Source organism: Peromyscus californicus, unplaced genomic scaffold, assembly GCF_007827085.1.
Source record: "Peromyscus californicus insignis strain IS unplaced genomic scaffold, ASM782708v3 Scaffold_13__1_contigs__length_99412109, whole genome shotgun sequence".
Lineage (NCBI taxonomy): Eukaryota > Metazoa > Chordata > Mammalia > Rodentia > Cricetidae > Peromyscus > Peromyscus californicus.
The window spans coordinates 69769021-69783721 of NW_026294424.1; the positions used below are offsets into that span (position 1 = coordinate 69769021).

Genomic DNA, 14701 nt, shown 5'->3' on the forward strand with positions numbered 1-14701 from the left:
GTCTTAAAACAAAAGCTTGGACGTTTTCATCTTTTACTTCCGAATCCTCCCACTGCAGAGCCTTCAAAAACCAGCATGTGGACCCTCAAAGAATATTCTACGTAGGTGGCACTGGGACTTGGTGAGGGTGGGTGGAACGCCACTTTAAGGTGTGGCAGTTCCCGTCAGGGAGTGCCACGTAAGTAGCGGGGCTGGGGCTCCCTTGTCGTTTAATAGAAGTGGAGGTGGCGCTGGCTTTGGCTCTCATTGCTTAAGGCTGTTGAGGAAGTGCTGGTAGGATGCAGCCTGCAGCCTGCAGCCTGGTCGCTTTGCACGGCCCAGAGACCAAGGGGTCGCCGGTGGGGCTGGGAAAGATGCAGGGGGTGTCAATCATTCAGTGCCAGCTACCTGCCCGGCTCGCCGGGTCCAATGGGAGGAGCGCGCGGGCCGCACCTCAACCTGCCGGAAACGTCACGACGCCGAGGCTGACGTCGGGCCAATGGGAGGCCTCCCTGGCCAGGGGGCGGGGCCGGAGGAGTTGGGCCGCGGAGGCAGTTGGAGGAGTGTGTGGGTTCTCCTGCCCGGCAGCTACGGAGCGCCCGCGGCTGGTCCGTCCCGGTCGCTGCGTCCCGCGTGGTGCAGGCTGCCCGCTGAGCTGAGCGGCGGCGGCGGCGGCGGCGGCGGCGGCGGGACCTGACGGACGCGCCTCCCGGTCACGCCAGGCTCCCCACTTCCCTTCGCCCGCACTTCCTCCTGCCGCAGCGCGGTGCCGGCTGGGCGGGCGGGGATGGCGGCCCGGGGGAGCTGCCCGGCGCCGACGCGACGGCTGCTCGTGCTCCTGCTGCTTCCGCTGCTCTGGGCCCCGGTCGGGGTCCGCGCCGGCGCCGACGAAGACCTGAGCCACCGGAACCAGGAGCCGCCGGCGCCCGCCCAGCAGCTGCAGCCGCAGCCCGCGGCCGTGCAGGGCCTCGAGCCGGCCCGGGCCGAGGTGAGGGCCGCGGCTGGAGGGGATGGGGCGGGCGAGCCATCGGAGCCGGCTGCCGGGTACCAGGCTCCGCCGCTGGCGGCGCCGCCCTCTTTCCGAGGCGGCTGGGGGAGGGGAGCCGGCCCCTGCTAGCCTCGCCGGGAGGAGGGTGGCCGACAGCTTTCCCAGGCGCGGCCTGGCCTCGCCTGGCTGCTTGGGGGAAGGGAAAGGGAGAGCCCAGCCAGGGGTCCCCAGGGGTCCTCTAGATCCCCGGTAGCGACGTGTTGGCTCCGGAGTCGGCGTCCTGCTGATCAGATGTGCCGTACTGGAAAGACTGGGAATACTCATCCCAAGTAGAAAGTTTTTAGCACAGAGCAGCTGGGAGACTTTGGCTTCTCAAAAGATGATCACATCGGCCTGGCCCTGTCATTGCTGAAGCAATCCATCCAGAGATGCTCACCCGAACTCAGCTTGGTTCTTTGCCAAATGTAGGGTCTAGTGATCATGCATTGCTGCCCTCCCTTTAAAAAAAAAGTGCTTTGGCTTGGGGGAAGTGACCCTTAAGAACGCAGAGACCTACGTCCGATGGTAGAGTGCTTTATAGTGGGGGGGTTCCCAAACTACATTTACCTTCACCAAATAGATATAAAATAACCTTTTAATCTATGTTCGTGGAGTTTCTCCTTTCTAAGCCACTTTTCTCTGTCTTGGGTTGTCTTGTTTCCAATACACTGGAGTTTTCCTGTTCCTTAGTAGGGTCCATTTTGGCATCCGTTTCCTTACCCCCATCCCAGTCTGTGCCCTCTACTTCATTAAACTCAGAACTCTTCAGAGCATGGCTCTGTACAGTCATATGGCAGGATGGATAGTCATGTTTCTTCATCACCCAGTTCCAGCCAAACTCTGGGTCTTTTAGGGACCCACCCCTCCCTCACTGTATTCTAAAACCGCGCCTTCCAGAACCCTGAGACCTGACATGTGCTCTCTTGCCAGCCCCTCCTAAACAAAGACCTTACAACAGAATTTGAGCTTGAAGCCTGCGGGTCAGAACCCTTCCCATCTTCACGAGCCAACAGAAACCTCTGGAGCCTTTCCCAAGCTGCTCTTGTTAGAAGTGATCATTCTCTGAGTAAATGGGAGTTTTCATTTCCTCACAGTTCACATTATACTGGTTGGCCTTCCCTGCGTTTTGTTTTTCTACGCAGTACCAGAAGGTGGGAATTTCTGCGGTTCTGGGTTTGGTTTTACTCAGCAAGTACTTTCTTTCTTTTTTTTTTTTTTTTTTTTTGGTTTTTCGAGACAGGGTTTCTCTGTGTAGCTTTGCGCCTTTCCTGGAACTCACTTGGTAGCCCAGGCTGGCCTCGAACTCACAGAGATCCGCCTGGCTCTGCCTCCTGAGTGCTGGGATTAAAGGCGTGCGCCACCACCGCCCGGCCCAGCAAGTACTTTCTAAGAATCACCTATCCAGAATCTAGTAATCGGTCTTGAGAAATAAGGAAAAATTCTCCTTACTGGAAGTACTCAGGAAGAAGTTAAATAACTACTCATCTGTTAGGAGACTTCATTAGCGTGATGTTAAGATTGGATGAGCTGATTTCAGCCATACTTTGGCTGTTAAGCAGGTAGAGCAGGTGACATTTCCTGCTTGTAGATAGGGCAGCCTGGGTTTGGGTAGTTGAATGTCCAGAGCCAGAACTTAATCCTTAACAGAAGCAGAGTTAGGAAGCAGACTCTGCTCCTCATCTGCCAGGTGCTCTTAGCAGTCCTTGCATTCTGCTAGAACCCTTAGCCATTTGTTTCATTCTCGCGGGTTTTAGTGGTTGATGGATTATATATTGCTGTAAGCCTTTTATCTTGATGCTCCCCTCCCCGCCTCCCTCCAAGGGACTTTAATATTCCATCTATTCTTACACTTTCAATCCTGACTTGGTTTCTTAAAACTTGTGTACATGTTCTGTCTGTCTTGCAGCATATTAATGTCTATAGAGAGCATTGTTAACTCTCATTCCTCTTTGTCTCTTTCCTAAAACCTTGTATATTGTTGGCATTTGCTAAGTAATTTTCTATGAGAAAAAATCTAAGAGTTTTTTTTACATTTTTTACATTTCAGTTCCTATTGGGTTTTAAATACCTTTATGGAAAAACCGTAAAGTGAACTCAAGCAGGACAAAATATTTTAATAGTATATATCCCGTCTTCTTTTACTTGCTGAAGGATTTACTAGCTGAAGTTAAGAAAACCCAACTTTCATCATCTGCTATCTGTTGTTTTGTTCATTAATGAACTGGTTTTAGCTTAGAAAATTGAACTGCAGTAGATTATATAGCTGTTAATTCTGGGACTCTTGTAAACTTTACAGAATACACACACAGTGTGGGGGGTCAGAAGTGTGTGAACTCAAGAGTAATACATTGCCTTCTGATAGCAGTACAAATCAGGTGGCAGGTGTAGAAGTGAGAGTCACTGGCTAGCAGAAGCCAGAGGCTCTACTCGGTTGGCATAGAGGCATTGGGTGGAGGGGGCTTCCCTGTCCTATCCTCTGCCCACTCTGCCTCCTTCAACCATAAATCAACAACATTGCAGCCATTCAGATGACTGTGCATTTATGGTCTGGCTGGTCTGTCCCTGCTCCATACAGCTGCTTCTGAACCAGCTCTGAGATGCTGAGTCATGAACTTTATTCTTTGCATTCATTATTGAGCGTGTGAGCTGCCACATTCTCCAGCGTCAGAAGCTTACTTTAAAACAGTAGCCCCTGGGAGCCAGAGAACTGAATGCAAGAGTGCTGTTTATGAATGTGTCAGCTCACGGAGGTTGTACATATTACAATTTTTAAGACAAATAGTGGTAGGCACAGCCATAGTTACTACAGTCCTTTTAGGATGCTGGAGATAATCTTACTATGGTAAGTAAAGGTCACAGTCTGTTGGCCTCACTTCAGTGGTCTTATGGATGCCTGACTAAGGGGTTGGAGGGAAAGTTCAGACACTATGGTTTTTTGTTTTAATATTTTCATATATTTTGGTGTTCTTTTCCATTAGGAATTGATGATTTACACTTAATGGCAAAACTTTGTCTCATTTTAATTATTTCTGTATAACTTTTTGCTATACCTCAAATATTTCTTACAGTACTAGAATACATTGAAAATTTTTTTCTTCCATGTTTCTTAAACTGTTTAATAAAAGTATAAGTTGCTTCTGTGTGACATAAATGACCAAAGGACAGTTTAACAACCATATAAACAAGGATTCAGGGCTGTTGAGTATCTGGGTTCCGGCTGACTTTGCAGCTATATGCAGTGAATATTTTAAAAGGGTGGGATATTGAAATGCAACCTTTGAGGCCACTGCCTCAAGTGGAGAGTGACCTGTGAAAATCCTGTCTTCACTGGCAGGCATTCGGGTGGAAGGGACAGTACAAACAAGTGGCTGTATCTTACTGGGTGCAGTGAGGTGGCTGAACTTTGAGACAGGGCTGTGCGTGTGTTGAGGGTGCTTTGTCTTTATAACCTGGTTAAAAAGAAGGACAGTGGTGATGTACAGTTGTCCCAGCCCTTAGGAGGTTGAGGCAGGAGCAGAGGAGTTCTCTTTGAACATTTAGTCATAAATAAAGCACAGTCTTTGTGTTCCAAATAGTGACCTTAGTTTGCTCTTCTTTTTTCCTGTTTCTTCCCGGGGCAGAGTACAGATCATACCTGTTGAGAAGTTGAAGAGACTGTGTGGCTGTGTAGCACTGTTGGTATACCTCCACCAGTCTTGTTATCTGAGCCTGCCCAGGCGCCTGTCTTCACTTCCTGCTGCTCTTTCACTCACTGTGAGAACACCTCCACAGAACCCTTTCTTTATTTTCCCGTTCTCATTAAACTGCATTCCTTCTCCACACTGTCCAACACCCGGATCATCACAGTCTCCGCATGCTCTGACTGACACCCTCAACTGTGAAGACTTGAGGTTCCCATAGTGACCTCTGCCTGAAATGATGCTTTTGGTACTCCGTTTATTTGGTGTTACATCAGCAGACGAACTCTTAAGAAAAAAATCAGTAAAACTAAGTATTTAATATGCTTCAAATATATTAGAATGGTAATAAACAAAGTTGCTAAATGTTAATAAAAAATTAATTTTATGAAAATGTAATTGTTATTTTAGATCAATTAATTAAATCATCCAGAAAGACTCAGACATTGTAATGAAAACTTGCAATAAAATACCTTTATCTGGTCTTGGTGGCACACACCTATATCCCCAGGACTGAGTTTTAGGTTAGCCTGCCTCTGTTGGTACATAGAGCTCTGTTACAGATCCAGCTGCCTAGCAAGATGCTGCTCCTGACCCAGTCTCTTAACTGTGATCTTTTAAAACTGGCTTTGTCTGCAGGGCCATTGTTGTAAGTTATGTGGCATTTTGTGTTTGTCTTTTTGCACACTGTGATGTTTTCTAGAAAAGCCTGTTCTGCCTTTGTCAGTAGTGTTGAGGCTGAGCTAGTCCTAAGTGTTGACCCAGATTACGTTATCCTCACATGGTGTCACCTCTTACTTAATTATTTAAGTGATATATTTTATATATATATATATATATATATATATATATATATTATATATATATATTCATATATATAATTTTTTTGAAGAGGTGGAATCAGTCTTTTGGTAGCAAGCTATAGATCTTGTTTCCATGCAAGCATTCTTCCTGGTTTCATCATGAATAGAAGGAGAATTCATTACAGTCACCTTTGTGTTCATTAAACTATAGGGTTCGAATGGGAATTATATCTTTCTTTGTTGTCATTTTCTCTTGAGGATAGTGTTATGGTGACACATACTTAGAATCTCAGCTACAATAAGAGGTTTCAAGTTGCCTGCAGCCTAGGCTATGTGGTGAAACTGGTTCTCCAAAAATTCAAGTTTCTTAAACGAGGATATTCTATGCAGGAGTGTTATTCTGTATATGTGTGTAATACAAGAGAGGGCACAAGTGTGTCATGGCATGTATATAGAGGTGAGGGGACCCCTGGTGTTAGTCCTGGATTTCCACCCTGTTTGAGACAGGGTCTCTCGTTTTATACTGTGTATGCCGAGCTAGATGGCCTGCAAGCTTCTGGGCTGCTCCTCCCTCCTCCCTCCTTCCCATCTTGTTGGAGGAGCACTGAGGTGCTGGGGCTCTGCTGCAGCACCTGGGTTTGCATGGCACCTGGGTTTGCATGGCACCTGGGTTTGCATGGGTTCTGGGATCTGAACTCAAGTCTCCAGGTTTTTGACAAAGACTACGAACTGATCTATCTTCCCAGTCCTCAACAAATATTTTTTGTTTAAAGTACAGGTTGCTGGTCCTGTTTTCAAGGTGCAACTCATGTTTCACATATTAAAATACCGACATAGTGGTGTTTCAGGAATACTATGAGGAAACACCCTCGTATTTCACGTCTTCTTGTGGTGACATGTGACAATGGAGACTGCACTCCCAGGTGGTGTCCTGGGTGTCAGTGCTGGCTTCTGTGCTCTTCTGCCCTCATGGTTGGATCAGACTCGACTCGCCCTCCCCATACCTCCTTCGCCGTCTTTGTTTGCTGTAGGAAGGGCAGTGTTGTGGGTTGACCCCAGGCTCTTGTGCCTGTTAGGAAGGGTTCCCCCATTCAGCCACATCCCCAGCCTTCCCACGGTCTGCTCTCCTCTGACCTCCAGTGCATTCTTCCTTTGATTCTTTTATGTCTTCCTTTTCCGTTGTTTCCCTTGGTTCCACTTACAGAGTCAGTTTCGCTGTTTTGAGAAAGGAAGAACTAATAATGAGGGACCTTTATTAGCACTACTTGGCCCCGTTAGTCTCCGCTCTGCTGTTTTAGAAAGCACTTCTGCTGGAGGATTAGCTGCCAGCTAACCTTTGATCCAGGTTCCCTCCTTGTCTTTTTGTTCTTTTGAGATTTACTCATATGTAAAGACTGCTAAGAGCAGCTAGTGTTCTTACGTGCTGAGCCTTCTCTCCAGCCCCCACCCCATCATTTTGAAGCACACTTGTAACCTAGCAGATTAAGTCTAGAAATCTTTTCCTGTTCTCATTTGACATGGCTAGCTGCTCTCTTAAAATTAGAAGTCTAACACCATCGTGGCAATCTGATTGTAGAAACATGAGTGAAGGCTGTTGTGCCCCAGGTTAAATTGTGATCATGGCTTTTATGGTTTTTTGCTTATCAAATGAAATGATGTGAAAATGGTCTGGTACCTACTTAGTAAGGAGTAGTTGCTGCCCAGAAGCAGCGGACCACTGCCCCGCCCAAGACAGCCTTTTCATTTCTGTTCGCTTTCCTTCCTTCTTCCTCTACCCCCACCCCAAAAGAACTTTTCTAAGCTCTCTCCATACCCCGAGGTTCTGCTTTAAAGAGATGTTTTACAAGGATTTGACAGTTGTGAGGACTGACCTGGCAAGTTAATTAGTTATAGATAGGTTATCCAGCAGGCAAGATCATTTCTCTCAGGCATGGCCCCAGGATGCTTTGTCCTCTGTCCTTTGTGCTTGGTAGGAAAACCTCCACTCTGGCCTTACGGCCTCTTGAAAGATTGAATGTGCTGCTTACATCACTTCAGATAATCTGTTACTTAAAGCAGCTGCTTCTGGATTGGAACCACATCTAGAAGTTGCCCCTGTTGCCACAGCATGCTGTGTGTGCACAGCTGGGGAGGGGAGCCCAGCTAGGGACGTCGTCGTCGGTGCAGCTACCCTCCCCGAGCTCTTCCGCTGCAAACCGGGAAAAGAGAACAGCAGTGCTGCCCTGGAATACCGTGGAGAGAAGAGCAGCACCGGGCTGCAGGGCTGCTCTCTGGAGCAGAGAGCAGCACCGGGCCGTAGGGCCGCTCTCTGTCTGGAGTAGAGAACAGCACTGGGCCGCAGGGTCGCTCTCTGGAGTAGAGAACAGCACCGGGCCGCAGGGCCGCTCTCTGGAGTAGAGAACAGCACCGGGCCGCAGGGCCGCTCTCTGGAGTAGAGAACAGCACCGGGCCGCAGGGCCGCTCTCTGGAGTAGAGAACAGCACCGGGCCGCAGGGCCGCTCTCTGGAGTAGAGAACAGCACCGGGCCGCAGGGCCGCTCTCTGGAGTAGAGAACAGCACCGGGCCGCAGGGCCGCTCTCTGGAGTAGAGAACAGCACCGGGCCGCAGGGCCGCTCTCTGGAGTAGAGAACAGCACCGGGCTGCTGGGCCGCTCTCTGGAGTAGAGAACAGCACCGGGCCGCAGGGCCGCTCTCTGGAGTAGAGAGCAGCATCACTAAGCAAAACCAGTCCACGGGGAGCGAGGGGGAGTGTATAGTCATAGTCTGTTAAATTCTACAGAGTGATATCCTGGGTAGCTAGGAACCCAGAAACATGCCCTGTGCTTCAGGCTTTTTAGAACTAAGGCTATCCTCAACCCCAGGACCTCAGGTTGTATAAAGAGAATAGGACTGTGATTTTACTTTGATCAGTAAGGAAATTCAGCCTTCTGGTAGATTGGTGTATGGTTAGGATGGCCAGAAAAAGTTACAGGAATGAAATATTTCTGTTTAGATTATGCATAGTTAGAAAAGCATGAAGCCCCAGATAATGGAGAGACAATCTGGAGATTTGGGGAATTAGTTGTACACTTCCATATTTTATTTTATTTTGTTTTTTCAAGACAGGCTTTCTTTTTGTAGTTCTGGCTGTTCTGGAACTCACTTGGTAGCCCAGGCTGGCCTCGAACTCACAGAGATCCTCCTGCCTCTGCCTCCCTGAGTGCTGGGATTAAAGGCCACCACATCTGGCTCTTTTTTTTTTTTTTTAAAACACTTCCATATTTTAAATGTGCAGTTTTTGCGTGCAGATCTATAGATTAATACATCAGTATGGTGAGACATCCATAAGTGGTCTGCCTCCTTTTTTTGAACACTCTACAGCATCCCCTTTCTTTTCTTTCTTTTCTTTCTCAGCATCCCCTTTCAAGCGTTAGAATGTAGCCCATCTCAGAGCAGTGACCGAAAAGCACTCAGGAATAACAGTGAAAAGGCTGCTGTGTCCGGCACCAGGTGTGGTGAAGGAGGCAGAGGGAAGGCCACAGAGCTGGAGCTTTTACCTCGGTGTAGGCCGGAGTCAGGTGCAGGAGCATGGACTTGGAAGTTCGTAGGTAACCTGGAATGGGGCGGTGCTTTGAGTCTCACCTGTACGCTCTCCATTTCCGGTGGACAGGCCGCATGTAGTCTGTGAGGTTCATGTCTGTGAGCTTTAGCTGTTGGCCGTCTCCCCTGGGAAGCTCACCCCCTTGCAAACAGCCCTGGCTAATTTAGGCTCGTGGCACCAGGTCTGTACCTTGTCTGGCCTAGCCTCATCTCATGATCCGTGCTGACAATCTCTTGGGAACCGTCACGTGAAACAGTCACTCACACTGACCTCGTCTAAGCCACACCCCTTGTTGTGGCTCTTCTTTTCCCCATAGCTTTTAGGAGCATGACTGTATCAGGCAGCCAGGCCAAACAAATTCTTAGCACCATCCTTATTTGAACCCTGCCCTTCCTAAGACCTATTGATCTTTTTGCTTTCTGTCATGTGCATATGTTTTCCTTCTGATTAGTTTCACCATTACTCTTACTTAGGCAGTTTACCTTTGATAGGCCTGGTAGCAGATATTCCCCACGGCCCTGATGGTTAGCCACAGTGCCTCCCTCATTCACGTCTGTCTTACACTTAGAACCTTTTAGGGGCTTGCCTCTGGCCTCTGAGTTGGGTTATTGTTATCACGCACACTTTTCATTTGGGGTGCAGTTTTTCAGACTGTCAGCATTCATCCAGTGGTTTACTCTTGGGTCTTAGAACAAGCTTTATTCTTTCTCAGTGTTGGTCAGGATCAGGCAGAATGTACATACTGCTGTACTTTCTAGTCAGCCATTCCAGGTGTCTAATCTTAGATCTTGTGGGACTTGAGAAAGAATCTCACAACCCATACTCCACTTGGTGGTCAAAGGTTGCCCCACAGGTATGAGCTTCCTGACCTTTGACAGAGTGAGTGCAGAGCATGTACTTTCTGGTGGGATCTGCTTGAGGCCTGCCACAACTTACAAGGAATTGATCTAGGCTGGAGTAGCAGGTCAGGGTAGCAGGTCTTTGGAGGGGCTAGAGACATGGCTCAGCTGCTAAGAGAAGGTCCTGCTCTTGTGAAGGACTCAAATCTGGTTCCCAGCACCCATGCAGGGTGGTTCACAGCCACGTGTCACTTTGGTTCCAAGGGATCCAACACCCTTGTCTAGATCTGTGGGCACCTGCCTTCACATGTGTGCATCTCCGTGCACACACATGGGTGCACACACAGTTAAAAATACATTTTTCAAAGAGGTCTTTGAAGTGGTGCATACAGGGTATCCATACCTATGTGCATGATGGCAGAAATCCAGAAGGTGCAGAAGGCTGTGTGGTGAGAAATATCGCTTTGCTTCTCATATTCTAATTCATGCTCAACAGACTAGATTCCCACTGACTGACTGGTTTTTCTATGTAAAGTTCCGTTGGAACAGAGCCACACTGTTTCATCCTTTTAAGTGTTTTACAGCTGCTCTGAAGTTACAGCAGCAGAGTTGAGTAATTACACAAAACTATACATCCACAGAGCTGTAAAATACTTGGATCTTTAAGGAAAAGTGCCTCACCCATTCTGGTTCTGATTTCCCTCTCTGGAAATGATCTGGGGTGCATTTACAATGATGTATATAACTCCCTTCCCCTCCATATACATTAACTTCATACATAATACATATTTCATCTAAAGCATCTTAATAGATTTTTCAATATTAGTATTTATAGAACATTCTTATTCTTAACGTCCATAATCTTGAGTGTTTTAAATTACATCTATTTATCTGTATTTGTTTATGTATATGTATGTGGGCACCTGTGTGCCACATCACATGTGTGGGGTCAGAGGACAGCTTATTCAAGTCGGTTCTCCTTCCCATGAGGGTCCTAGGGATTGAACTCAGGTTGGTAGGTTTGTAAGTAAGTGCCTTTACTGCTGAACCATCTTGCCAGACAGTATATTTTACGTGGCTCTTAATAGGTCCCTGTTGATTGGACACTTAGTTGCTTTGTCTCTTCATTATCAACACTTAGTTGATAATATGTTTCTACTACAGAAATGCCAGCTCTCCAGTGTTTCCGTCCTCACCTTTGTGGCTCTCACCGCTTCTATGACACATTGTCATGGTGTGCGTGTGGCTGGATTTCAGGGGCCTGGGATGCAAAGGGCTGGGCCAGATAAACCTTGCTTATGGCGTTCTCTTTGAGCTGGGTTTGAGGAGCCTGGACGAATGGGGCAAAATGAAGGCACTGGGGAAGGAAGTCTGATTGACTGAGGGTGTGGTCAGCAGCAGCCCGATGAGCTCTCAAACTGCACTGCCCATGACTGAGCCCTGAGGGGAGGGATCAGCATATAACCTACCACTTTAAAAGTAGTATGAAAAACAATGTTAGAATCCTTCATGGCAATTTAAAAAACATTGCTTATAAGTTAATGGTGGTTTGGATGGATTGGGTTAAATTGATCTCTCAAATAGTCTTACCTGTTTTTACTTTGTAAAATGGGTAATTTAAACTAGAAAATATAAAAATACATTATGAGGCTAAGTTTTCAGCTTGTGGTGTTTTGCATTTAGTGCTGCTATTGTGGCTTCTTCGGGAGAAAGGTTTGTTTTGGGAACTGGTGTGATTAGATGGGGAATACGGAGTAGACACAGATAAAGGTTTGCATGTTGTGTTCTAGGCATAAGACGCTCTTTACAGTTGGTTACTGATTTCTTTTAAGTTTTTATTTTAAAACTAAAGAACAGAATATAAGATAAAAGCCTGAGATGGGTTGAAAGCTACTGCAGAAAAATCCTGCCACTGCCATTTCCTGGCTTGAAGAAGGCTGCATGGCTTCCCGGCCCCACCTCTTCCCCTCGGGCCACTCTTTCTCTTCTAGACCCTTTAAGACTCATTGGTCCATTCCAGACAGTTGACTGGAAACTCCACCTCTTTTCAGTTGAGCAGTGGACCAGCAACATAAACAGAAACTCCGCAACATTTTCCCCCCTTTTGTCTAATAAAAAGGGAAGGGTTCTAACTCTTGCATAGTAAAACTATGTACAATAAGAGTTATTATCAAGTATTGTCCAAATAGAAAGGAAAGGTAATAACCTTAACAAAAATGACACTGCATACAACAAGAACAATTATCAAGTAAGAAATACATTCTCAATGTCCAGTCCATAAGTAATTGGCAAATTTATAGAGATTATTCCATTATCTGTCTCTCCTTAAGAGTCCAAAGTTTTGTTCCTAACATAACTTTTGCCAAGATTTGGGAGAACTATAACTGTCTAGCCTTCAACTCTATCAAAGACCTGAGAAGGAAATAATATTACCTGAGTAGGCAGGAAGTGCAAGCAAGCGACTTTCAAAAAACGTGAGAAATAACAGAAACAGCTGGTGCCTGGACAGCCATCCAAGGTTCCTCTGCAATGTTGGGGCATCCATCTTTGGCCTACAGGCCTAGAATATCTGACAGATTTTTTTCAGAAGCAGGAAAATTTGAAGGACTGTCCTACCCTGTCTTGGCAAAGTTTGGCAGTTGCCTTTCTTTGTGTCCTGCTTGTCCAATTTGGACAGCATACTGTCAGCAGTTGAGGCAAGGCCAGTTTCTTGCCCTAATGGCTAGCTTTTGCCACAAAGAAAGCAAACTCCATATGGAGTTTCTTCGATACCTATCTTTAGAAGTAGATCAGTGCCGCCAGGAGCAGACATGTCTTTAAGTGGCCATATTCTGTAAGTCTTTGAAGTATCTGAAGATTACCTATCTATCTGAACTATATCTCTGTATACCTAGAAAACCTAATTAACATGGCAGTAAGTTTGATAGATATGGGTGACTTTTAGCCTATATTTCTTCATTATCCTGGAAAGCTTTTAAGGACTAAAACTTTACATTGCGTAATTCGACAAGCTGTATGGATACAAGCTATATATGTAATACCTGGAGCAAAAATAGAAGCAGAGGTACAGTATAAGGACAATAACCTTAAACTTGTATCAACATACAAAAATATCTTAAACAGAAGTAGAAACATATATACAGAATAACAAAATAACCTTAAATTTGTATCAATATACAAAAATCCATACCAATGTAAAATATTTAAGACTATTAGTTGCTTTTTTTTAGTTTGAAAGTAGATTTAATTATCATATCTACCCCCCCTTTTGACCATATCCAATAACAACTTGTAAACAACTCCTCTTACACGATGACAAGTATCCATAACCCAGTGAAAGACCAAAACCTATCCATCTCCACCATTGGGAATGTGGACGTCATGTTCTTAAAATTACTTCCTGCTGTCTGGGCGGGGGGGAGGGGGAGGGCATTGGCATCTCTAGTGGACCCTGAAAAAAAACTGAAATAATGGTCTAGTCCTGAGAGAGCTAGCTGTATCATTTAGGAGTAGTGCATCTCAGTTAGCCACCTTGGAATTATCCTGAGCAGTTTGTGGCCCAAAGCTGATCTTTGGGTGGTGTTTATCGATCAGTGGCATTACCACAATCCAGGTAGAATGGTCCTTGTGGGGCCCATCGTCAGCATCCTTTTGGAGACCTCAGAGATCGATGTTAGGAATGTTTAACGTTCACTGCAGAAAACCTAAACATATTTACATGTCATATGCTGTAAATCCTAAGGAAGTTAAAGGACCAGGATCTCTAAAATACATCTGGGATATCCAAGCTTAATTCCTAAATATCTGTTTAAACTTAAGCCTGAAATCATGTACAGAAGTTACATGAATTGAAACCTAAGGTTAGAATTAGTTAGTGCTTTATAATATCATTAATGTCAAAACAGAAAGTTTAAATTTTGAGAAAGTACTTGTACCTTAAAAATAGTTTTAAAGAGTCAAGATAAATTCGAGGGGTATGAGATTAGTGGCAATATAGTAGTCCCTAGATTTGGCACCAGGTGTTACTGACTTCTTTTAAGTTTTTATTTTAAAACTATAGAACAGAATATAAGATAAAAACCTGAGGTAGATTGAAAGCTACCATGGAACACCATCCCCGCCCCCTCAACCCACTCCCACACTACAGATACCTGAACTGGTCAGAATACAGAGAATAAGTGATTGTGGGTAGCCCAGCCCCAAATGGGACATCTGTGATACTTGATTTTTAAAAATCTTTGTCTTCACATCAGCCTGATACTTCATTTTTGGCCATCCCAGACTGGCTTAATAAACTTGTAGTTTTAATGCCTTTTAGTCTTCTATGTAGAAAAGTTTTGAGAATATGGAGGATTGTGTTTTACTTTGTTTCCTTTTTTATTTTTTCATTTGTTATTTTTTGTGCATCTGTGTGTGTGTGTGTGTGTGTGTGTGAGAATGTATGCCACATTCGTGCCTGTGGAAGCCAGAAGAGAGGGTCTAATCCCGTAGAGTTGGAGGTACAAGTGGTTATGAGATGCCTTGTGTGGATGCTGAGGACTGAATTTGAGTCCTCTTGAAGAGCACTGAGCCATCTCTCCAGCTCCTTCCCTTTATTGTATTCTTCAGGCAAACTTGATTCTTGACTCCATAGAGAACAGATTAATAACTTGGCCAAGGACTTAAGGCTTAGAAAACCACAAAAAATATGAAGCATTTCTCTCTCCTGTGATTTGATTTAAAATGTAAAATTTTCTCTTTTGAGCTTTGGAGCCTAGTGATATTAAGTGCTATATATTTACTCCTGAAATTTTTCTT

The 14701-nt window shown here is 45.5% G+C and overlaps 1 protein-coding gene across 1 annotated transcript in view; it reads left to right on the forward strand.

Annotated features, from left to right (window-relative positions):
- Window positions 1–506: 506 nt before the first annotated feature.
- Window positions 507–14701, forward strand: part of Tmem165 (transmembrane protein 165) — a 29317-nt gene continuing 15122 nt past the window's right edge. Inside the window, exon 1 of the mRNA XM_052735202.1 lies at window positions 507–967. Within this exon, the coding sequence (XP_052591162.1) occupies window positions 767–967 (201 nt within the window). The 5' untranslated portion in view covers window positions 507–766. The remainder of the gene's footprint in view (window positions 968–14701) is intronic.